Source organism: Pongo pygmaeus, chromosome 10 (genome assembly GCF_028885625.2).
Source record: "Pongo pygmaeus isolate AG05252 chromosome 10, NHGRI_mPonPyg2-v2.0_pri, whole genome shotgun sequence".
Classification (NCBI taxonomy): Eukaryota; Metazoa; Chordata; class Mammalia; order Primates; family Hominidae; genus Pongo; species Pongo pygmaeus.
This window is the reverse complement of record NC_072383.2, coordinates 38,038,601-38,064,427: the sequence shown is the minus strand read 5'-3', so window position 1 is coordinate 38,064,427 and position 25,827 is coordinate 38,038,601. Positions and strand designations below refer to the sequence as shown.

General features: G+C 37.5%; 1 protein-coding gene across 1 annotated transcript in view; it reads right to left on the bottom strand.

Moving 5' to 3' along the window:
* Positions 1-15,822: 15,822 nt before the first annotated feature.
* MUC19 (mucin 19, oligomeric) overlaps positions 15,823-25,827 on the bottom strand; it is a 188,895-nt gene continuing 178,890 nt past the window's right edge. Inside the window, 11 exon segments of the mRNA XM_054445211.1 lie at positions 15,823-16,189; positions 16,855-16,963; positions 17,618-17,653; positions 18,950-19,064; positions 20,494-20,531; positions 20,862-21,024; positions 21,113-21,144; positions 23,097-23,126; positions 25,050-25,097; positions 25,267-25,320; positions 25,609-25,659. Of these exon segments, the coding sequence (XP_054301186.1) occupies positions 16,006-16,189; positions 16,855-16,963; positions 17,618-17,653; positions 18,950-19,064; positions 20,494-20,531; positions 20,862-21,024; positions 21,113-21,144; positions 23,097-23,126; positions 25,050-25,097; positions 25,267-25,320; positions 25,609-25,659 (860 nt within the window). The 3' untranslated portion in view covers positions 15,823-16,005.

The window sequence follows — 25,827 nt, the reverse complement described above, 5'->3', positions numbered from 1 at the left end:
ATGGTTTTATGGGTCAAGCCCAGGGCTGCACTGCTGCTGATCTGGGCAGCCTCAGGACTTGGCACCCTGCATCCTATACATGGCTAAAAGGGGCCAAGGTATAGCTGGGCCCATTGCTTCAGAGGGTGCAAGCTCCAAGCCTTGGTGGCTTACACGTGGTGTTGGGCCTGCTGGTGCACAGAAATTAAGAACTGAGATTTGAGAATCTCTGCCTAGATATCAGGGGATGTATGGAAATGCCTTGATGTCCAGGCAGAAGTCTGCTGCAGGGGTGGAGCCTTCATGGGAATCTGCTAGGGCAGTGTGGAAGGGAAATGTGGGGTTGGAGCCCTCACACAGAGTCCCCAATGGGGCACTGTCTAGTGGAGCTGTGAGAAGAGGGCCACCATCCTCGAGACTCCAAAATGGTAGATCCACTGAAGCATACACCATGCACCTGGAAAAGCCACAGGCACTCAATACCAGTTGTGAAAGCAGCCAGAAGTGGGGGCTGTACCCTGCAAAGCCACAAGGGCAGAGCTACCCAAGACCACGGAAGTCCAACTCTTGCATCTACCTGATCTGGATGTGAGACATGGAGCCAAAGGGGATCATTTTGGAACTTTAAGCTTTAATGACTTCCCTACTAGACTTTAGACTTGCATGGGGCCTGTAGCCCTTTCATTTTGGCCAGTTTCTCCCATTTGGAATGGGTGTATTTACCCAATGCCTGTACCCCCATTTTATCTAGGAAGTAACTAACTTGCTTCCAATTTTAAAGGCTTATAGGTGAGAGGGACTTGCCTTGTCTCAGATGAGACTTTGGACTTGGATTTTGGGTTAATGCTGGAATAAGCTAAGAGTTTGGGGGACTGTTAGAAAGGCATAATTGTTTTCAAAGGGAATGCTTCCAGTTTTTGCCCATTCAGTATGATATTGACTGTGGGTTTGTCATAGATAGCTCTTATTATTTTGAGATACGTCCCATCAATACCTAATTTATTGAGAGTTTTTAGCATGAAGGGTTGTTGAATTTTGTCAAAGGCCTTTTCTGCATCTATTGAGATAATCATGTGGTTTTTGTCTTTGGTTCTGTTTATATGCTGGATTACATTTATTGATTTGCATATATTGAACAAGCCTTGCATCCCAGGGATGAAGCCCACTTGATCATGGTGGATAAGCTTTTTGATGTGCTGCTGGATTCTGTTTGCCAGTATTTTATTGAGGATTTTTGCATCAATGTTCATCAAGGATATTGGTTGAAAATTCTCTTTTTTGGTTGTGTCTCTGTCAGGCTTTGGTATCAGGATGATGCTGGCCTCATAAAATGAGTTAGGGAGGATTCCCTCTTTTTCTATTGATTGGAATACTTTCAGAAGGAATGGTACCAGTTCCTCCTTGTACCTCTGGTAGAATTTGGCTGTGAACCCATCTGGTCCTGGACTTTTTTTGGTTGATAAGCTATTGATTATTGCCACAATTTCAGATCCTGTTATTGGTCTATTCACAGATTCAACTTCTTCCTGGTTTAGTCCTGGGAGGGTGTGTGTGTTGAGGAATTTATCCATTTCTTCTAGATTTTCTAGTTTATTTGCGTGGAGGTGTTTGTAGTATTCTCTGATGGTAGTTTGTATTTCTGTGGGATCGGTGGTGATATCCCCTTTATCATTTTTTATTGCATCTATTTGATTCTTCTCTCTTTTTTTCTTTATTAATCTTGCTAGCGGTCTATCAATTTTGTTGATCCTTTCAAAAAACCAGCTCCTGGATTCAATAATTTTTTGAAGGGTTTTTTGTGTCTCTATTTCCTTCAGTTCTGCTCTGATTTTAGTTATTTCTTGCCTTCTGCTAGCTTTTGAATGTGTTTGCTCTTGCTTTTCTAGTTCTTTTAATTGTGATGTTAGGGTGTCAATTTTGGATCTTTCCTACTTTCTCTTATGGGTATTTAGTGCTATAAATTTCCCTCTACACACTGCTTTGAATGCATCCCAGAGATTCTGGTGTGTTGTGTCTTTGTTCTCATTGGTTTCAAAGAACATCTTTATTTCTGCCTTCATTTCGTTATGTACCCAGCAGTCATTCAGGAGCAGGTTGTTCAGTTTCCATGTAGTTGAGTGGTTTTGAGTGAGATTCTTAATCCTGAGTTCTAGCTTGATTGCACTGTGATCTGAGAGATAGTTTGTTATAATTTCTGTTCTTTTACATTTATTGAGGAGAGCTTTACTTCCAAGTATATGGTCAATTTTGGAATAGGTGTGGTATGGTGCTGAAAAAAAATGTATATTCTGTTGATTTGGGGTAGAGAGTTCTGTAGATGTCTATTAGGTCCTCTTGGTGCAGAGCTGAGTTCAATTCCTGGGTATCCTTGTTGACTTTCTGTCTCGTTGATCTGTCTAATGTTGACAGTGGGGTGTTAAAGTCTCCCATTATTAATGTGTGGGAGTCTAAGTCTCTTTGTAGGTCACTCAGGACTTGCTTTATGAATCTGGGTGATCCTGTATTGGGTGCATATATATTTAGGATAGCTAGCTCTTTTTGTTGAATTGATCCCTTTACCATTATGTAATGGCCTTCTTTGTCTCTTTTAATCTTTGTTGGCTTAAAGTCTGTTTTATCAGAGACTAGGATTGCAACCCCTGCCTTTTTTTGTTTTCCGTTTGCTTCGTAGATCTTCCTCCATCCTTTTATTTTGAGCCTATGTGTGTCTCTGCACGTGAGATGGGTTTCCTGAATACAGCACACTGATGGGTCTTGAGTCTTTATCCAATTTGCCAGTCTGTGTCATTTAACTGAAGCATTTAGTCCATTTACATTTAAAGTTAATATTGTTATGTATGAATTTTATCCTGTCATTATGATGTTAGCTGGTTATTTTGCTCATTAGTTGATGCAGTCTCTTCCTAGTCTCGATGGTCTTTACATTTTGGCATGATTTTGCAGTGGCACAAGACAGGGATGCCCTCTCTCACCACTTCTATTCAACATAGTGTTGGAAGTTCTGGCCAGGGCAATTAGGCAGGAGAAGGAAATCAAGGGTATTCAATTAGGAAAAGAGGAAGTCAAATTGTCCCTGTTTGCAGATGACATGATTGTATACCTAGAAAACCCCATTGTCTCAGCCCAAAATCTCCTTAAGCTGATAAGCAACTTCAGCAAAGTCTCAGGATACAAAATCAATGTACAAAAATCACAAGCATTCTTATACACCAATAACAGACAAACAGAGAGCCAAATCATGAGTGAACTCCCATTCACAATTGCTTCAAAGAGAATAAAATACCTAGGAATCCAACTTACAAGGGATGTGAAGGACCTCTTCAAGGAGAACTACAAACCACTGCTCAAGGAAATAAAAGAGGATACAAACAAATGGAAGAACATTCCATGCTCATGAGTAGGAAGAATCAATATTGTGAAAATGGCCATCCTTCCCAAGGTTATTTACAGATTCAATGCCATCCCCATCAAGCTACCAATGACTTTCTTCACAGAATTGGAAAAACTACTTTAAAGTTCATATGGAACCAAAAAAGAGCCTGCATCACCAAGTCAATCCTAAGCCAAAAGAACAAAGCTGGAGGCATCACACTACCTGACTTCAAACTATACTACAAGGCTACAGTAACCAAAACAGCATGGTACTGGTACCAAAACAGAGATGTAGATCAATGGAACAGAACAGAGCCCTCAGAAATAACGCCACATATCTACAACTATCTGATCTTTGACAAACCTGAGAAAAACAAGAAATGGGGAAAGGATTCCCTATTTAATAAATGGTGCTGGGAAAACTGGCGAACCATATGGAGAAAGCTGAAACTGGATCCCTTCCTGACACCTTATACAAAAATCAATTCAAGATGGATTAAAGACTTAAATGTTAGACCTAAAACCATAAAAACCCTAGAAGAAAACCTAGGCATTACCATTCAGGACATAGGCATGGGCAAGGACTTCATGTCTAAAACACCAAAAGCAATGGCAACAAAAGCCAAAATTGACAAATGGGATCTAATTAAACTAAAGAGCTTCTGCACAGCAAAAGAAACTACCATCAGAGTGAACAGGCAACCTACAAAATGGGAGAAAATTTTCACAACCTACTCATCTGACAAAGGGCTAATATCCAGAATCTACAATAAACTCCAACAAATTTATAAGAAAAAAACAAACAACCCCATCAAAAAGTGGGTGAAGGACATGAACAGACACTTCTCAAAAGAAGACATTTATGCAGCCAAAAAACACACGAAAAAATGCTCACCATCACTGGCCATCAGAGAAATGCAAATCAAAACCACAATGAGATACCATCCCACACCAGTTAGAATGGCAATCATTAAAAAGTCAGGAAACAACAGGTGCTGGAGAGGATGTGGAGAAATAGGAACACTTTTACACTGTTGGTGGGACTGTAAACTAGTTCAACCCTTGTGGAAGTCAGTGTGGCGATTCCTCAGGGATCTAGAACTAGAAATTCCATTTGACCCAGCCATCCCATTACTGGGTATATACCCAAAGGACTATAAATCATGCTGCTATAAGGACACATGCACACGTATGTTTATTGCAGCATTATTCACAATAGCAAAGACTTGGAACCAACCCAAATGTCCAACAATGATAGACTGGATTAAGAAAATGTGGCACATATACACCATGGAATACCATGCAGCCATCAAAAATGATGAGTTCATGTCCTTTGTAGGGACATGGATGAAATTGGAAATCATCATTCTCAGTAAACTATCGCAAGAACAAAAAACCAAACACCGCATATTCTCACTCATAGATGGGAATTGAACAATGAGAACACATGGACAGAGGAAGGGGAACATCACACTTCGGGGACTGTTGTGGGGTGGGGGCAGGGGAGAGGGATAGCATTGGGAGATATACCTAATGTTAGATGACGAGTTAGTGGGTGCAGCGCACCAGCATGGCACATGTATATATATGTAACTTACCTGCACATTGTGCACATGTACCATAAAACCTAAAGTATAATAATAATAATTATTATTATAATAATAAAAAGAATAATACATTCTCAAAAAAATAAAAAATTAAAAAATTAAATGTGCATTAAAGATGTAAACTCTGTTATCTATGTTTCAAATATTGTCACCCTTTGTTTTTCTGTTTTAAATTTGCTCAAGTGCAATTTGGAGCATGCAAATGTCTTAAATTTTTGTATATTTTAAGATCATTTATCATTTCCTTTCAGGGAGTTCTGTCCAATTGTATGCTTAGACAAGGCACCCCCTTACTCACTACAGATATATATTCATGTGTATTTTCCCGAAATTCTTTTGTGGCTTTGTTTTTTATGAATAAATATTAAAACTTCCTTAGATTCATTTGAAGATAAAAAAAAAAAAGAAACGCATAATTGTGTTTTGAAATGTGAGGACATGAGATTTGAGAGGGGCCGGGGTGGAATGATATGGTTTGGCTGTGTCCCACCCAAAATCTGATCTTGAAATGTAATTTTCACATGTCATGCTCAGGACCAGGTGGAGGTAATCAGATCATGGGGGTGGTTTTCCCCATACTGTTCTCGTGATAGTGAGTGAATCTCATGAGATCTGATGGTTTTATGTGTATCAGGCATTTCCCCTGCTTGCACTCACTCTGTCTTGCCACCTTGTGAAGAAGGTGCCTGCTTCTCTTTGGCCTTCTGCCATGATGGTAAATTTCCTGAGTCCTTCCCAGCAATGCAGAACTGTGAGTCGATTAAAACTATTTCCTTTTTAAGTTACCCAGTCTCAGGTATTTCTTTATAGTAACATGAGAACAGACTAATGTACTTACTCTAGCTTCTTCTACCTGCACGGTTTATCACATTTATCTTCAAATATCTGCCTTTTTCTTATTATTCAAGCATCAGGGAGACCTTCTGAGGTGGGGTACATATCACTAGTGTTGTGGCTTTTTTGCTCCCATATTTCAGCGAGGGGAGGGAGTGGCACCCAGCAGTTTCTTCACTCCTATAGCTTGGCAAGTGGGCATGTGTGGTTCCTAGTGCCTTTTTCAATCCCATATGTCAGCAAGCAGGAGAGAGTGGCACCCAGTGGCTTCTTCCCTCCTGTTGTTTGGCAAGATGGTTACAGTTAATTTATTCCTGCTATCTGCAGCTTGGCAGGCAGTAGCATTACAGCTCTTTCACTCCCACCATTTGGTGAGTTCCAGGTTCTTGCCCCACAACCAAGAGGAATGAGGTACGTGGACACTGTAGAATGAATAATGCAGAATAGAATTTTGTTGAGTGAAGAAAAGCTCTCAACCGTGAGAGTGGACCTGATGTGAATAGCTGTCTGTAAGCCTGAGTCTGGGGCTTTTATGGGCTTAGAATAGGGAATTGGGTGTTGATTGGTCCATGAGTGGTCTTGGAAAACGCACTAGTTCATTGGTTAAAAGGCATCATTCAGAAGGAACCAATTGAGAGGGAGTAGGTAAGACGGGGAAGTTCTCACTTCAGTTGTGGACTCTATCTGGAGCCGGCCGTTTGGTTTTCAGGCTTTCAGCTGCCCTTGACTTGAAGGTTGGGTTTCACCAGAGATCCATTTCTGTCTGCCTAGGAATTTGTCTGTCTTCTGTTGCTATCACTAGCACACACCTCTTTTTGCTAGGCACATGCATTATCATATGTCCAAACTCTGCTGCAAAATGACAGGGACATTGGATCAGCTCTGGTTACTAGACTGTGAGCAGAAATAAAATGTGTCATTTCTGGGTTGAGTCATTGGGAATATTCTAATCTCTCTTTCTTTCCATCACAACTGGGTGGTCTCATATTGAGATGTCAGCAAGATTAAAGTGATCTTGATTGCTGAGTCATTACATGGAGGATTACTGTCTTGGAGAGTTTACAAAACTCATAGTAGACTTTGCATGAGTGAAAAATGTGTGTTATAAGCCACTATGATTTTGGAGTTAATTTTTTTATGACAGCATATCCTAGCCTGGCCTAACTGATACATTCAGTACACAGTATTAAGTAGTTTTTTTGTCTGTTTTGAGACAGGGTCTTGTTTTGTCCCTCAGGCTGGAGTTCAATGGCCTGATCATGGCTCATTACAGCCTCAAACCCCTAAGCTCAAGCAATCCTCCCACCTCAGCCTCCCAAGTAGCTGGGACTTCAGGTGTGTGCCACTATACTTGGCTAATTTTCTTTATTTTTAGTAGACATGAGGTCTCACTGTGTTTCCCAGACTGGTCTTGAACTTCTGAGCTCAAGCAATTTTCCCACCTGGGCCTCCCAAGGTGCTAAAATAACAGGCGTGAGCCACCACACCATGTCTGTTTTAAGTAACTTCTTCATCATGCTCTCATGTTCTGTCTTAGCAATGTGCTTCATTTTTCTCAGAGCTGCTATTTATTTATTTCCTGTTATATTCCCACTATATGTAAACTACTACTGTATATACTTATTATATATACTAGTAGTATGTAAACTAAACTATATGTAAACTGTACCACTATTCTGAACTAGAAGTAAACTCCATATAAGAAATCTTTGCTTATGAACCATTGTATTTTCAGGGCCTAGAATAGTAGCTGTTCAGTAAATAATTATTAAAGAAATCAATGCAGTGTCTATTACATAGTACTCTCTGGTGCAGATTGGATTTTACAAAGGGACATGATTTGAAAAGCAAAATTGAACAGTAGGTGAATTCTCAGCCAAATATATTATGGGACATTAATGCTAGCTTTAATGTTGTCTTTTGATAACTTTCCAATTACAAAGTGTGTCAAGACAACTAGAATGCTCATTTCATTGTTAGAAGCAGGTGGATACATAGGCATAATGAAAAACATAAGAGAAATAGCTACACAAACATGAACATGCAGGCAGTATTTCACTGACACTCCATTTGTTTCTTTTCTGTGACAGCCATACAATAATTGACCATAGACTTGCTATTAAGTTCACTGAAATAGGTTCAAATACAGGGAATTGGGAAGACAGGAGAACACTTTTTTTCTTATGTGACCTCTATTACCATCCAAAGAGAAGGGAATATTTCATACATGCCACCGGGACAAGCCTGGCTAACAGTATCAGGGCAGCTTGTATCCCATTCTCATTTTTTCCTTAAGCATGTAGCTCTCTCATGACCCTCATAAAAGAAAGAGTTGATGCTTCATGAAGATCCTGCTTCAATCTCAAATATAGTTAAATGTAATTCTAACCTACAAAGAAAATAAGTCTATTTATGCCTGAAGCCCTTATGGACAGGCTTATATTGTCACAAGACTCCTGAGCCCCATGCAAATCAAACAATGTGGCTGGACAACTCTTTCAATTACCTTCAATAATCTATAATAGCAAAGGCATTTCTTGAGCATTGTATAATGGGGGAGTTATTGCCCAGGACAATAGAATTCTTTTGAGGGAAATATTGCCTAAGTCACATGCTAGTTTAACAAAATTATCTGAGCCAAAATATGTTGGGAAATCAAGGCACACTACAGGTAGGAGAGAAGAAGAGTGTTTCCAAATAGCAGAATCCAAGACCCAGAGAGTGAGGTGGAGGGGAGAAAAGAAGGAGGAGGAAGGGGAAGGAGGAGGGAAATAACAAAATAGTAAGGCCAACTCTCTGAGATGGTGCTATTTGGCAAGTGGCCAAGAAATAGATTCAAGCTCTAGAAAAATGGAGCCAAGAAAGAGGTTCAGGTTCTCAGAGGTTCTATTTTCCTAGAGCCTGAACCTCTTTCTTGGCCAGTCACCAAAATTGGAAAACAAAATGAGTCTGGATTTCAGGAACAAGATGAATGTTCAGGTATCAGAGTTGAGGCACAAAGTCAGTGCCAAACTGGCAACAATTGTGTAGAAAGTTGGGTGGGAGCTGACGCTGGAGGTGGAACTGACCCTGGTGATGCAGGACTGTCGGTCGGCATCAAGTAACTCCAGCCCTGGAGAGGGTAAGAGAGAGTCAGGGAACCAGCCAGGGTCTCTGGGGGACCAGAAAAGGAAAGCAGGGAAAGCAGTAAGAATGGCAATGAAACTCATTACATGTGACTAGCTAGAATTTTCTAAGGAAATCCCAAATATCAAGGATCTCATTTAATCCTTACAACCACCCTATGAATTAGCTGGTGTCTTTATGCCACAGGTAAAAGAGAGAATGAACGATGATATTGGTCCCTTCCTTTATCCTACACAGTAACAAATTTGGAATTTTCTTACTGGGAAGTTTGGATTCCTACATACAGGTGAAAGAGAAATTGGCTTTTGATAATTCCAGAAAGATGGCAGTTCTATCTCAATTATTTACCAACCAGCCTAACAATAGAAATAAAATGAACAAAAATGATTTCCAAAACAAATTACTTCAATTTTGAAAATAGAACCATGGAACATTGTTTACAGGGACATAATAAAATTATTATAAAAATAATTTAAAATTTTTAGATAGTTATTAAAATAGTGATATTAGCAAGACCGTCACATTTAGAGCATAATGAAACTTCGCGTTGACCTGTATTGCTACCATCTTCTCCGTTCCCAAAGCTTGACATATTTCTTTATGACAAAACTTGATTATGATAATGCCCCTATCTAATTGCAGATATTCTTATGAATTACTATCATGAAATAGTTATTTCCTATATACTTAAGAATGTTATGTCTATTTCAATTTTGTCAATTTCTCTAAGTAGAGATAAAGTAAGCAGTATGCAAATCAGTTCATCTAACTCTCATAAGCTGCTTTGCAAGGTTGAAGAAAAGTGGAATAATCACAGATTGCAAAACTATGATAGCAGATGTTTGTACAGCCTCAAACCTCGGAAGTATATATTTTTATTCTGTTTTACAAATAAGAAAATTGGGTATAAAAGGGTTAAATAACCTACTAGAATGGCTATAATTTAAAAAGACAATAATAAGCATTGGTAAGGATGTAGAGAAACGTTGCTAATGGGAATGTAAAATGGTGCAGTTACTTTGGAAAACAGTTCAGCAGTTCCTCAAAATGTTAAAGATAGAGGTACCATATGACCCAGCAGTTCTACTGCGAGATATATACCCAGGAGAATTGAAAATATATATCCACATTAAGACTTGTACATGAATTTTCAGAGAAGCATTACTCGTAATGGCTAAAATATGGAAACAATGAACTATCTATAAATGAATAAACAAAATGTATATCTAAATAATGAAATATTATTTAGCAGTATAAAGGAATGACATAGTGATATATACTACAACAAAGATGAACCCGGGAAACATTATGCTAAGTGGAAGAAACCAGGCACAAAAGGTCACATATTGTATGGTTCCATTTATATAAAATGTCTAGAATTGGCAAATCTGTAGAAATAGAGTGTAGTTTAGTGTTTGCCAGGGACTTGGGGGTGTGGGAGGATGGGGAGTGCCTGCTAATCAGTATTGGGTTTATTTTTGGGGTGATGAAATATTCTGGAATTATATAAAAGTGAGGGTTGCACAACCTTGTGAATATGCTAACACTCACTGAATTGCACATTTTAAAAGGATGAATTTTATGGTATGAGTTACATCTCAGTAAAGATGTTATTTTTTAAAATAAGGCTAAGTTACATAGCATTAGGTGGGGGGAACCAATATTTGCACCAAGACAATCTGACTCCACAGCCTGCATATTTATCTGCTCCACATTCTATATCTCTAGTGAGAAGACATGTACTAGGAGATGTCACCTTCTCATTTATTTACTCCAAGGATATAATTTAGTATATGAAGAATGGCCAGACTGAATGCAGGCAATTTTCCACGAATAGTTTTCTCAAAACAGAGTTTTTGACAATAATTAATTAGATATAATTAATTTTAATTACTGACAAGAACCTGCAATTTCATTGCAAAAAATTATTTGATGAATATATTCCTAGATAAGTAATTGAATTGTTTAGCTGGCTGCCTTTGTTAGATTTTTTTCACTCAAATATCAAAAAATGTTTATTGATTACCCACTCTATGCCACGTTCTCTTCTAGGTATTAGAGGCAGAGCTGTGGGATAGAGATACAAACTTCCTGCCCTCTGAAAACTTACATTAAAAGGGATAATAAAGAACAAATAAATGTTAACAATAACTGTAATTAAAAGTATATATAGGGCTACCACCTGTAGAAAGGCAGAAGATGAAAAGAGAGTGACTAGTGTATGGGGGATGGATTATAGGCAGAGAAAAAGATAGAATAGTCAGAAATATTGAGTTTTCAAGGTGTTCTGACAAAATTATAATTCTATATTTTGAGTGTCAGTAATCAACTTTACTCCTTGTCATTAATTTTACAGTAGGATCAGTTGTCTTGAGGCTATTAAAATAGTCTCATTGGCATATAGGAAAGTATATACTTTTTATTTGTACAATGGAAGGGGGAAAGGGAATGAGAGATAGGGTAGTAGAGGAGGCCTCATACATTTAGTTCTTTTCAAAGCCACCATCAAAGACTTGAAAGACATAGGTAGGCTGCTTTCTGTATCCTTCCCCATTAAATTCTCAGACTTGAATGCTGCAAATAATTGATGGGCTCTAGAGAATGATGTTAAATTCCTATAAGCGGCACAGGTTGTGCTCCCTAGGAGCAGATTCTAAGATGGAGATTTACATGCAGCAGGTTTGTTATAAAGTGTTCTTGGAATCCAGATTTGTAGAAGAGAAGGAAGGAAGCAAGATTGGGAGTCAAGACATTGTGAATCTTCAATGAAAGCCTCAGCAACTTTCTGAGTAAAGAATTCATAGACCAAGTTGGGGAGAGAGAGCGCTGAGCCTTTCTACTTTCCTCTACCATTCACTTGATGCCCCTCTTTTCTCCAGAAGGTGGACATATCAGTGGGGGATGTGGCTGTCTTTAGCTGAGGCAAACCCCTAAGGAGGCTGACAGCTGAAAGCAGTCTTCTGGCAGCACTCTCAGCAGCTGTGGAATAAGCCCTGTTTTTCTGAAGGGGAATCTGAGCATTGCATCACCCTATCCCTCACAATAAACTTAGTCTGGTGATGACTTAAATTGTAGCTGTTTTTCTGGATGTTTCCTTTACTAAATGGAACAATATGGCCCCTAGAATTTTATTTGCAAAAATTGATTTAGCTACCTGCTTTCTGATCTACTGAACGGGACTTCTCAGGATGAAATTCATAAATCTGTATTTTTATAAAGATCCCCAATGATTACTCTATAGACAGTCTATAGACCCTCATTTTGGAAGCATTGGTTGTGGTTCCAGATAGTTGTGTCTCTCATTCTGGCCAAAGGGATGTTAGTGGAAGTATGTGTGCCACTTCTGAGTTTTGCCCTCAGAGGAGGAGGAACACACACTCACCTCTCCCATTCTACTTTCCTGCTGATTGGAATAAGATTGAGATGGTAGCAGCTAGTGGGAACCACTGTGGGCCAACAAGATGGAAGCTGGACAGTTCATTCTGCAATAAGACCAAAGAGACTAGGCACAGCCATGCCTCTCTGGGTCACCTACCCAGTTTTGTGTATGAGAGAGAAATTCATTTCTATCTTTTTAAAGTCACTGTTATTTTGGCTTTTTCTGTAATCAGCTTAAATCTTAGTAATATGAAGATAGTGGGTCCTCATCATTGAAGTGAAGGACACTCTCTCACACTTTGTTCACCTACACTAGGAAATAGACCCATTGGATTTTGGAAAAATCAAGAAACCTATATGGATATAAATGTCTTTCTTAGGTCTACTCACTGGATGACCTGAGACCTGCTAACTCTAGAGGGACTCAGACAAAATATAAGATCAGTTCAGATTATCAAGGTTTCGGTAAAAGCTACCTCAATGTTTAACTCATAATCTGTGTTGATCCAATGGTTCTAGAAGAATCTATAACAGAAAAGTAAAACCTAGTGGAGGGGTCAATAACAAGTTGTAAAATGGTCATAGCAATAGCAGCTTCGGAGCTTTGGGAGAAAGACCACACTGCCTCCTGAGGCGGTTTTTCTATTTTCAGCAAATACTAGCTTTCTGTCAATACTAAAATAACAGGTGACCATGAACCAAAGCCCCTCATCCTGGAGTGGACATTAGCTTTTCTATGTTGCCATGGATTTGGGCATTCTCAGCAGCACTCCATCATCAATCCAAAGTCATATATACAGAATAGAGTCCATTCAGGTCTCAAAGGCACAAGTCAGAAAGTCAGATCCATGCAATAATTTGTTAAGGCCCACAATGCGCTATTATCTGGCTGCCACATTTCTCTGAATTAATGCCTTTTGCTTAGAGGAGGAATTGCTTATAATCATTTAACACAGGATGAAAAGACTCAAAGCTAGATTGCCTATAGACCCAGTGTCAGTGAAAAGTGAGCCTATCTTAGGAGTGCTGTGAATAACAACTGTAAAGGAAAATTCTCTATAGCCACTGTGCTTGGCAGAAGGTTGGCCTGAAGTGAGGATTCACACTAATTTCTCAGACACAGCAAATAATTTGTAGATAGCCCAGGACTTGAGGGGAGAAAAAATGGAGAATGCCAAGAATGGTTGGGGGAATTGTATGAATAATTCAGAACAGATCCATACCTGAACATAAGTGGATGCTTAAAGAAGAAGGTAGCAATTGTAGCAGAAATGAGGGTCATACATGGGTTCAGCAGCCTAAATTCCCTCCACTGAAGCCACTTGGGATACCACCATGCTAATAATCATGGTATCGTGATATAAATGTAAGACAGTGATCTTCCATTTTCATACTATCATGTCACTCAGCTACTTGGTAAAAAGAAGACAACTTTGATCCTTTTCTGGTGGTGGGAAGACAGCATTTATTTTCTCTGAGATAACCAAGTATGGATTGGCATTTTCTTTTTGTGTCTAATATGCCTAGACAAGCACTTCTATCTATAGGCTTATTGAATACTTCATTCACTGCCATGAAATGCTGTGCAGCACTGCTTCTAACCAAAGGAATTTATTTTCAAGTGAAGAAAAGTTCATACAGCATCAAATCAAAGAAAAGAAAGGTACATACGTACCTCAATAAATGTATTATGCTTTATTGTTCACAGATGGCAAACCTTAAAGATCAGCCTACTGAGCACTCCACTCTGATACCAGCTGAGGGATACTACCCTGTGAGGCTGGTGTGCTGTTGGCAGGATGTAATATATTAGCTGGACCAGAAATCAACATTCATTTTATCTCCCTTGTTCTGAAACTCCCAGCTAGCCATTTGGGGTCTCTCATAAGTCTAAAGCAGGCTTACTAAGCAGAAAATGCTGTCAGTATATTATCTGGGATAATCAATTCTGACTGTCAGGTGAAAATAGAGCTGCTACCACATGGTAAGGACTGTAATGTGGGTATAATGTTGACTCTGTGCTCTACTATTTCCTGAGGTAAAAGCTATTAAAGAAACTCCTGCAACCTCACCCATTTGGATTTTCAAGGCCTCAAGCTCCTCATAATTTTGTGAAATGATGAACTCTTGGTATGCACTGAGAGGAAGGAAAACCTGGAACCAGTGACAGACATAGAGGAAAGTCAAAGGCCCTGGGACTGACTGTAGAAGTGAGACCTGTAATGCCCACTCATAAGGAATTGTTATCCACCTTTGGTGGCAATTACCAATATACTAACACATCTATTTTCTTCTCCACCATTAGACATAGTGTTTGATGATAGTTAAATTTACCACTAATCCAACTGATACAGAAAAGTAAGAACTGGTTCATAAATAGGTTACGATAATTTGGGTTTGCCTTCATGTTGGGAAGGGGATAAGGGTGTTAATAATTGCACACATTTTACATTTTACCTATGTGAATAATTTATCCAAGGCACATTTGAATATATATGTTCAGGAAGAAGCATGTGTGTGAGACAGCAAGGCAGTAGAATGTATTAAAGATGACAGCCATAATGTTAGTCAACCTCAGCCTCTCTTTTTTTTTTTTTTTGAGACGGAGTCTTGTTCTGTCACTAGGCTGGAGTTCAGTGGCACGATCTCAGCTCAGTGCAACCTCTGCCTCCCAATTCAAGTGATTCTCCTGCCTCAGCCTTCGGAGTAGCTGGGACTACAGGCACGCGCCACCATGCCCAGCTAATTTTTGTATTTTTTTGGTAGAGATGGGGTTTCACCGTGTTCGCCAGGATAGTCTTGATTTCTTTGACCTCTTGATCCGCCTGCCTTGGCCTAACCTCTCTTTTTAGCTACCTACTTCACTGGTATACAACATACAAGCACAGGACTGAGATAAAGAAAGATATTTATTTTGGTTTTGGTTTTGCTGAGTTTGTGGTACCTGTAGAGCATCCAGTGAGAGATGTTAAATTCAAAGCTGTATCAATGTGTCTGAAACTCAGAGGCTGAGGGAGGTGATACAGACTGGAAATCCTCAAAGTGTAAATATATCTACTTAAATTGACGAAATTGGCCAAAGACTGAGTAAAATGAAAAGCAGAACAGGATGCGACTAGAAAACTAAACTTTAGAGGATTGGCAGAAATAAAGCTGTCCACATGATGTAGGAGCATTTAAAATGATGTCACAGAAAGAAAAAAGAAATATCATAGAAACCAGGAGAAAAATGTTTCAAGAAAGGAAGAGTAGAAATGCTGTCAGACCCTGTAGGCAGAACTAGAGAAGGTCACTTGCGTCCTAGCAGGAATTGTAGTAGGATGGGAAGAGTGATGCAACTGGCACAGGAAATGAGAAAAGGAAACCAAGTCTACATTTTCAATAAGTGAAGGAAATGAAACAGGAGAAGGGCATAAGAAGCTGAAAGATAAAAGGAAAATATATTGAAAAGTCATGATAAGATCCAGTTTCTGCTAGACTTGCAGAATTCGTATTGCCATAAAATAAATACCCTTGCTCACGAATTGCTTGTCAAGTTGTGTTTATTTTTCAGATCCAGTCAACAAGAGAACAAAATTCCTCATAATGAGAACTCATTGTTTTGAGTTATTCTCACATTGTTTAGTTATTCTCACTATTTAAATGATTATTTTTCCTCACTTATAACATAAATACCAGGCCTGTTAAAACTGGGAAGGTGATGTCAGCATTAACTGTACATGAAGGTCGTATATGGTTGGCATATGTCTAAACAAGAGCAGGTCGTGATATGCCTGTATTGGTAAGGGATTGTACTGCCATCAGGACAGTCAAGTACAATGTCTCTGAGTTCATAGTTTTCTTCTCGGCAGCAAAGGCATGAATGTTCCAAGAGTAAGATATCATAATTGTACCTAAAAGAAAAATTCAGTAATAAACATTTTTAGAATTTTAAAAATAAATTGACATCAGTGCTCAAACTGTAATTGTCTAAGTGACTTAGCAAGCCTTGTAACCAATTTGTCCTTTTTCTAGACCTTGCATTCCCCCTGTCACTGTAAAGCTCTGACGTTGCTCGGTGGTATTTGGTATGTAAGACCAAGAGACATAAGAAATCTGAAAGGAAGTTATAATCTCATAACTGGAGCATTATGGCAAAAAAAGTAAACTAAATACAATTTTAAATATAACTTAATATAAGATTATTATATCTATATTAATCTATACATAAAAGTGTGCATAAAGGAAAAGCATACTGTCTAAATTTCAAGTTTAAGTAATTCAAGAAATTCACTTCTTTGCTTAAATATTTTCTATAGTCACTGTATGAAGATGAGTAAATTTGTTACAAATGTATCATGGTTGGCATATTTAGAAAACTACTTCAGAATGACTCATCATTATTTTAAGTGAATATTTTAGTTCTCAGATCTTAATATCTTAGATTCTTCTTTCATTTGGTCCTGATAACAAAATAGTATTGCTCTCACATAAAAGTTTTTCCGAGTAATATTTTAAAAGATTCATTTTCTCCACAAGGTTACAAAGTTTACACACGATACACATTCAAAGAACTCACTTGGCAGTCTTTTCACATTCCCCTGTGCATTTTGCCATCTGAACTCTTTTCTTGCAACCACTGTAGATAACAGTCACATTTACAAGGGAAGATCTGCAATTATTCTTACCTAAAATGAAATGGAAAAGAGAGTCAGAAGTGAGGTTTAACATTAACAATTACTAATCCTTCATCTTCTTAACCTATAAATAATAGCAACTACTTCACAACATTATTGAGGAGGTTAACCATCTCAGCATCATTACAAGGTAGCTGGTTAATACTCAGATTACTGGTATCTTGTTATTCCTGTTATCGCTATCACACTATCACAGGTGAAGCGGTTGAGGGGAGAAGTAAGAGGAAGGGAGAAGGGAAGAAATGGGCGAATGGATTATTTTGACATCCATCAAAAACAGGGGTGGATTAATTATTTTTGACATCCATTTTCTCATCACTGATTATCCTTATGATCTAATGCACCAGTTTACAATACAACTTGCTGATGCCAAAAGAACAAGCTAATCTTTTCCATGAAAATTACATTTGTTCCCTTGTAAACATTATTATTTTTACTGAGAAGAGTGTTGCAATCAACATGAATATGTAGCCATAATACATTATGTACAAATATCAAATGGAAGTTTATACATATAGGCTAGATTACCTGTTGTGTTAAAAATACAAAATACTTTCTCTTAATGATCTGCCATTTTGTTTTAAAGAAATTAAACTTTTGTCAACAGCTTACATTTTTCTCTATGCAGAACTTAACTTTACTCACATGTATAGCAACATTTTTTTGAATCATAGAATCTGTCTTCCTGTAAGGGTAAGAAAAAAGAAAAAAAGACTGGAAACGTTGTTCCAAATTTTTCTGCAAATAATATAACACTTCTTAATTTGTTAAAATGCATCGCATCACAAAGAGGAAATGGAACAGATGGACAATCTTACCTCAGATTTAGTAAGCAAAGGGCAGAAAAGGAGAGAGATCAACTGAGTAATAAAAATGTGACTAAAATTTTTCAACAAGGGGTCAAGGAAAAATAAGCTTTAAACTAAATTCTTGTCAAAGATAACATTAAATAATATTAAATTATTTCTCTTTTACTGAAAAATAACAATAATATTACTACTAACACATTAGAAACACAATTAGAAGCTGCACCTTTGAGAAATTGATAGTTTTAAAATTATAACAAAGTAAAAGCATGATAAATATTGAAATCCGGTATTAGAGCTCAAAAATAAAACTTTAAACCATATTATCAATTATATCTTCAGAAAGAAAAATGATAACTTAAACCTCCCTTAATAATTGAAACTTAAGCATTCATTAATATAAAACCCAGTCATATTTGGGGGGCATAGAAATGGAGAAAACTGTGACACAAAGAAAGATCTAAAGTACCCAGATGTGATTATATAGAAAAATTGGTATTCTTATAGACTGAGCTATTTTTAAAAGTTAGTGAGTTTTTTAGTTTTGAAATAGCAAAATGCTTTCTATAATAACTTACTCCTTCTAGATTAGCACTAAATTAAGTTTTATAAAGCCTGCAAAACATGAGAGCCTTTCTTGATATGAAAAAAATTTATACTTAACAATAAAAGATGAGCATGTCTGGAATCATCTGGGCTCCAGATCTGATGAATTTGTGTAAAGAGCTATATAACCTACAAGATATTTATGTCTGCTAGCCAGACACAAACGTTTTCTAATGAGATAGAAGACAGGTTGATTTTTTTTTTTTTTTTTTTTTGAGATGAAGTCTCGCTCTTGTCCCCCAGGCTGGAGTGCAACAGCGTGATCTCGGCTAACTGTAACCTCCGCCTCCCGGGCTCAAGTGATTCTCCTGCCTCAGCCTCCTGAGTAGCTGGGATTACTCCTGAGTAGCCTCCTGAGTACCTGCTACCATGCCAAGCTAATTTTTATATATTTAGTAGAGACGAGTTTCACCATGTTTCCCAGGCTGGTCTCGAACTCCTGACCTCAGGTGATCCGCCCGCCTCAGCCTCCCACAGTGCTGGGATTACAGGCCTGAGCCACCGCGCCTGGCCAGGATTTGTTTAATATGAGAACTGAATCTCGGTGTTCGTTAGTTAAGATGACTTACTTCTGCACACCAGGTCTGCTTTGGGCAGTCCTGGACTATTGCAGCAAAGCCAGTGTCTTTGCAGGAGTAGGAGACACAGGGGTTGCTGGGGTCATCAAATGAAGCACCAATCTGGGAGGAAAAGAGGGGGAAGAAAACAAAATAATTATTCACCTTGATTTCTTTAAGAGGTTGGCAAGAATATCAATTTAAAAATTCAAATTCATGTTTAGTGATTTTCCAGAGGCACTTTGTCATTAGGTTAGTAGTAAAGAAAAGATGGTTTGAAAGTCTTCCACTTCCATGAATAAACCAAATTTGTTCATTGAGAGCACAGAGTGTGTCAAGATTCTCAATCCTCAAATTAAGATTCACCAACAGTTACTCTATTATATTTTCAAGAAATTTTCAAGACAGGTTTTTTATAGTGATCAAGCAGTTAATCAATTGTTATGTTCTAAGCTTAAGGGGAAACAAGAAATTTAAGTGGGTTAAAAATGGCACAAAATAGGCTTATCATATTAAAACAAATTACAAGTCTCACAAGATGTCTTACTTCTCTCTTGGCCTATATTTCTATACTTTTAAAGCTCTCTGGTGTTACTTTATAATTAGCTTATGTTAAATACTCAAACAACAGTTAGAGAAACTGCATTTATTTCACGGCCTCAGACAAGATGAACTTTCTGATAAATCAGAATTTTACTATAAATGATCAGAAGAAAACTTTCCTCTTGTTCCTTAAATATCATCATATTTTGTGTTTAAAAACTATCAGAGGTTCCAGTTAGATCAACTTTGGAAACTAAAAATTAAGAAGTCCAGGTGGAAATTTGAGGTGATAAATGGGTTATCAAAGTAAAACTCTCATAGGCTGTTTTATCTATTTCCTAATATACCACATATATTTCACTTTAGATTTTTTAATATTTACTATCACCATTTCAAGTGTGTTAATATCAATTTGAGAATCATCTGATTTTTATGGCTTCCTTATACTTTTTTCTAAAAAGTTAAATTACTGTCCAAAATGTCTAATTACTCGTCAAAATCCAGCCTTGAATATATTGTGTTGCTTTAGCTGCATAATAGGGTTCTAGCCCTTTGGGTTTTCTTATTTGATCTCTGACAGCTTGACCATCTGATCTTTCTGGTTATAATTACAGTTTGACTCTGTTCATTGATTTGAATGTTACAAAGTATGTCTTCTCCATCTGGCAAGGCCCATGGGAAATTTTGTTCAGAAGCTCTACCGCTGAGTAGTTAATGATCAAGTACTATGTTTTCCTCCTTTGCAGAGTCATGGTGAGTGTTACATTTGATGTTCCTTTGGAAGTGGGTGTGGGGAAAAACATGAATGAATTCCAATCCATTGTTACTAGGGTTAAAAATATATATATATACATACATATATATTTATTTATTATATAATTTCTTTTATATATAATATATATACATATATATTACATATATAAAATAGGCTGAAAGTCCCTTAATGTAGCCCAGCATTAAATTTATTCATATAATTAACAAAAACATTTTAATGAAGAAAAGACCTTACCTCATAGTCAGTATTGTTAAATAAACATGTTCTTGGTTCTGAAAAATAAACATATTGTTTTATTCTGAAATACTATTTCTATTTATAAAACAGAAATTGTAGATGAGATCATACATAGCAACCAACTATAATGTTTCTACCCATAATAGCATAGTGTTCCTTTAATCTACTGATTATATTCATAATTTAATTCTGGGTATCCCCCATTCTGAAGATGGTAAGTTTTAAGAATGCAAATATTATTATACTAATTCTGTATTATTTATTACACCTGCCTAGTATTATGTTTGACAAAATTGGTAGCTCAAAAAGTATCTCTTGAATATGTGAATAAACAACCAACAAACATATTCAATTAAAATACACACCACAGTATCCGATTTCACAGCAGGTGTCATTAGATTGGAACTTCACAAGCTTCTCGCCGGTTTTGCATGTGGGTGGAGAAGGACACTCCTCAGCTTTACAGTCTATAGTCTTTGCATCAGTACAGGTACATCTGTGGCAATTGGCAGTCCATATGTCTCCAGGCTACATATACAAACCAAGTTTAGACTTCTATTCAAATATAGGAATGAGAGCAAATTTGGATTAAAGTAGAGCCAAACTGTGTACTTACAGATTTCTCTTCTCCCAGTGGACCGTGACAAACTGTTAACATAAATGATAAATGGTAATTAAATTTGGCAAAATATAACCATCTGTTATTTATAGACAACCACCAGGTGGCCAATATTGTAATTGGCATTAGGATTTCAGAGTCACAGAATTATAGAAGATTTTATGGTGCCTTAAGGTGAATATAATCACATCCACCTGCTTCAAGCAAACTGTTCCCAACAGGCGTATCCTATTTTTACAATCCTCAGCAAAGGATAATTTTTAATTTCTCCAGGCAGTGCTCAATCAATCTTATGACTACTAACTGACTTACTGTTTTGCAGTCTGACTTCCGCTTTTCCAATCCTACGAGTCACCATGGCTTCATAATTACCAGACCCAAGGGCCCTTTCTCAGTTTAAGTTGTCTGCCATAGTTGACATTTTTCATTCTTACCTTCTTGAAAAATGCTCTGCTTTCTTCAGATTTAATACTCTGAAATTTTTGTCTTCACTGGCAGTTTGTCTTACTGCCTCTCATTTTGCCTCTAATTCTTTCCTCTGTCTCCGCAATGTGCACCGTAACATCAAAAGAATGGCTCTAAAATGTCCAGCTTCAGCCCAGACCTCTCTCATAGCTTTGGAGCCAGTTGTCTCTCTACCTATAGACAGAATCCTGGCAGACCTATAGAAACCCAAAACTTGATGTGCACACAACAGATTGTATCATCTTCCCCCCAAAACCAGCTTCTCTTCTAGACTGGCTTCCTTCTCTAAGGATAGAACTATACTTTCCAATCATTCAAGCTTAAAATCAAGGAGCCATTTGATTTCTTCCTTCCATCACTGGCGTCAAATCTACTGCCAAATCCTGTATCTTTACACTCACATTCATTTCTTCCTTTCCTCATTCTACTTGCTACAATGCCTCTCCAAGATCTTATTAAAGTTTTGATCTAGCATACTCTACTGGCTTTTTTTAGGGGGTTATTCTGACTCATATCTCATTCTGATCCAATGAGGTAATGTAATTTTTCTAAAGCCTAATTCTCATCCCATTACTACTTTGATGGCCCCTTATAGTTGTATAAAACAAACACTTTATTCTAGCATTCTAGCTTTTGAGGTCTCTCATATTGTGACTCAAACTGACCTTCTCAACTTTGTCTCACTTCTCTCATTTACATGCCCTGGACTGGTCTATTTGTGTTCTCCAATTCCAATACGTAAAGAAATTCCTAGATATACCTAATGCTAAATGACGAGTTAATGGGTGCAGCACACCAACATGGCACATGTATACATATGTAACAAACCTGCACATAGTGCACATGTATCCTAAAACTTAAAGTCTAGTAATAATAAAATTTTAAAAAAAGAAATTCCTGGGAATACCTTAAAATACACAATACAAGTGACATACGATATGCACTCTATATATAATACATAGTTTATATTTTTACTTGGAAACTTATTTTCTGCCTGATATGAAAATTGCCTATTCTTTGAAGACCTTCCTTCTCCCACTATGTACTAAGGTCAGAGAATTATTTTTTAGTAATTTTTTTTGCTTACTGCAAAGCACATCACATTGTCTTGAGAATGGTAGGGACTTAAAGTTCTCTAAAATTACTTAACTCTGGCTGAATGGATTTTTTTTCTACTACAGCTCATCCCTCAATTTGGAATTATCTAGTTTAAAAGATGCTCACTATCAAGTGATAATATTTTGGTTAAGGTATCATAATTATATGAAACAGTAGGTAAACTTTGCTTTGATCTAAGTAATAAGGTATATTTGTTTGGTTTGGCTTCATTGGTTTGTGAAGGAGGAAATGAACTGTTACTCACTATTTGGTGAATAAAAGCTAAGTTAATCCAATACATGTTTTCCTATTTTATAACACTTCCATGGCTAGTGACTTTTATTAGCGTGACCTCTGAAATTTGATTGACAAGAGGAACCATTAATGCGGAACAATTCTGAAGTCATGGAATTCTTACCTGGAGCTGGTGGAAGTGAGGCTAGACATTCTGTGTAAAAACAGGAACCTTAAGTTAGTCTCTGAAGTTACTGGAACAGTATTGGGGCAAGTATAGTTATCTAATTCATTATTCTATTGCTGAAAATAATTGTCTACATAGCTAGTCTTACAAATAGATATATTCCCATCTATCCCCCCTTCCTGCTCCTCGCTGTATTTGAAATTCCACTGTACAGTGCTTCCTTTGGACCTCAAATTTTAATGAGAGAAAAATATAAGTATCAAAAGGAGAAAACATCAAGGTAAACTCTTCAAAAATTTTTTGAAGGCAGATCTAATGAATAGAAAAATAAAAGGGATTTAAAAAGGGAAAAAGATAGTTCTGCTACAGTATAAAATGAGTATTATTAATTACCCACTTTTAGTCATCTAAAAACTTTTATTCTCCTTATCTTCTTGAAATACTTCAATTTTGCTCTAACTTCTCCCCCAACGAATGCTTTAAACTGGCAATATGTATCTTTTTTAGCCTTTACACATCACATATTTTGGTCAATCCAACAATTCACTCATAAATTTCAAATTCTATTCCAAAACTTCAAAAAACAAAATGAATATTTTATGCAATCTGGTCAGGTGCAGTGGCTCACGCCTGTAATTGCAGCACTTTGGAAGGCCAAGGTGGGCAGATCACGTAAGGCCAGGAGTTTGAGACCAGCCTGGCCAACATGGTGAAACCCCGTCTCTACAAAAAAATACAAAAATTAGACGGGCATGGTGGTGCTTGCCTGTAGTCCCAGCTACTAGGGAGGATGAGGCAGGAGAATCGCTTGAACCCAAGAGGCAGAGCTTGCAGTGAGCCGAGACAGTGCCATTGCACTCCAGCCTGGGCAACAGAGCAAGACTCTGTTTAAATATATATGTTTTTCTTGGTAGGTTTTTCTTGGTAGGTTGATATATATATATGTGTGTATATATATACACACATATACACACATATATGTATACATATGTGTCTGTGTGTATATATATATACATATATATCAACGTACCAAGAAAAAGGCTGACCTAGGAACAACGGAATATTTGAAAAGAACTCAAAATTTCTACATGTTTAGGTAAAGTGATCCCAACAACTAATAGGCCCAAAATATAGATTACAAAATGAATTAAAGGTATGGAAATTTGGGTAATCAAATCTCTCCAACTCTACGTAGGGAGGCTAAGCCAGGTGCTAATTATGGATGCTTAGCAAATTAACAGAAACCAGCAACAGGAGAGAAAAAAGATCAATTAGGCATAAATACAAGAGAAAATATTCCCTGACCAGTGTTGCAAGCGTACATTGGAGATATTTGCAAGAGGAGCCACAGAGAACAGTTTCCTAATCACTACGTTGGCATCAGAGTAATTTCTCAACTATCTGATCATGTCAGGCTGTTGATCAAATCCTTAAGGGTACCCCATTACTATAAGGATAGTCTTGTTGAAGTTTGGTTCTTTATGAACTTTTCTCTACTTATGTTTCCAATCTCATTTCCCCCCTGAACCTCATTCAGTCATTGCCAACATCTGGTTGATTCCTGAACTTCCCCCATGAGGTCTCATATCTTTATCATTTCCAGGGCTGTTTGGCAGGAATACCCTCCCCATCCATGCCAGTTTTAAACTCAATCATGCCATTTCTCATGTCTTTACTCCACACTACCAATTAATAAGCAGAAATTAGCACTACTCTCACTCCACCCCCGGGACCACATTTTTTGTGCATATTTTTGGGTATCACTAAATATATACTATCTGTGCCCAAAATAATCTCTTCCTCCCACACACACAGAATAAAAAATGGCAAGTGCTGCATCTTGCTGATGTTTTTGCTTTTAATGTCTGCTAGAGAGTTTAGCACACATAAGGTACTAAAGAAATATTAGTTGAAATAGTAACAAAGAAATTAGGGCTTTCCTATACTGACCTGTTTTATTTTCAGTTTCTACTTCTCTGGTTGCCATGACAGTGGTTTCTGAGAGGACATAAATGGATGGTATTGTGATTTTAAAAATTAGAATAACCTACACATACCAAGTCTGTGTTTATGTACATGCCCAAATGATGGCACTAATTCATACTCAAGGAAAGCTTTGGGTGGAACAGACAATTTATTCCAGTTCATTTTGGTCATTTTATTTTACCTGGCTGGGATACTTGTGGTCTTGTTGGCACTCCAGCTGTAACCAAGGTGGAACCTTGCAAAAGGAAATGTAAGACATTTTAGGACTAGCACCCTTCGAAATCCTCTGCTCAGAATTCTCAGTCTGCATGAAGAAGTCTTTAGGAGGGGAGCCCCAGCCAAAGCCTGAACCAAAAACTCCCAGAGGAAAAAAAAAAAAAAGATATCCCTAGTGGAATTTCAAAGTTGTGTTCCAAGAGGAAGTTGAATGCCATCATCCTGGCCTCAGTCTTTCACTTCTCTCCTACCCCTCTTCTCCTAACTCAACTTCTTATATATAATCAAAGCCACACTGAATACTCACCTGTTTGCACTCCAGTTTCAGAAGTTTCTTTGACTCCTGTGGAAGCAGTGACTGCTTAAAAAGGAACAAAAGTGGTGAGTACAGGGGACTAGAGGAGCTACAGCTTAACTTAATTTAAAAATAATTTTTTATTCTTCATGTTTTAGATGGACAGACAAAACTATGTATTTTGTACATGATGTTCTGAAGAATTACATTATGCCACCCTCTTAGCATTTT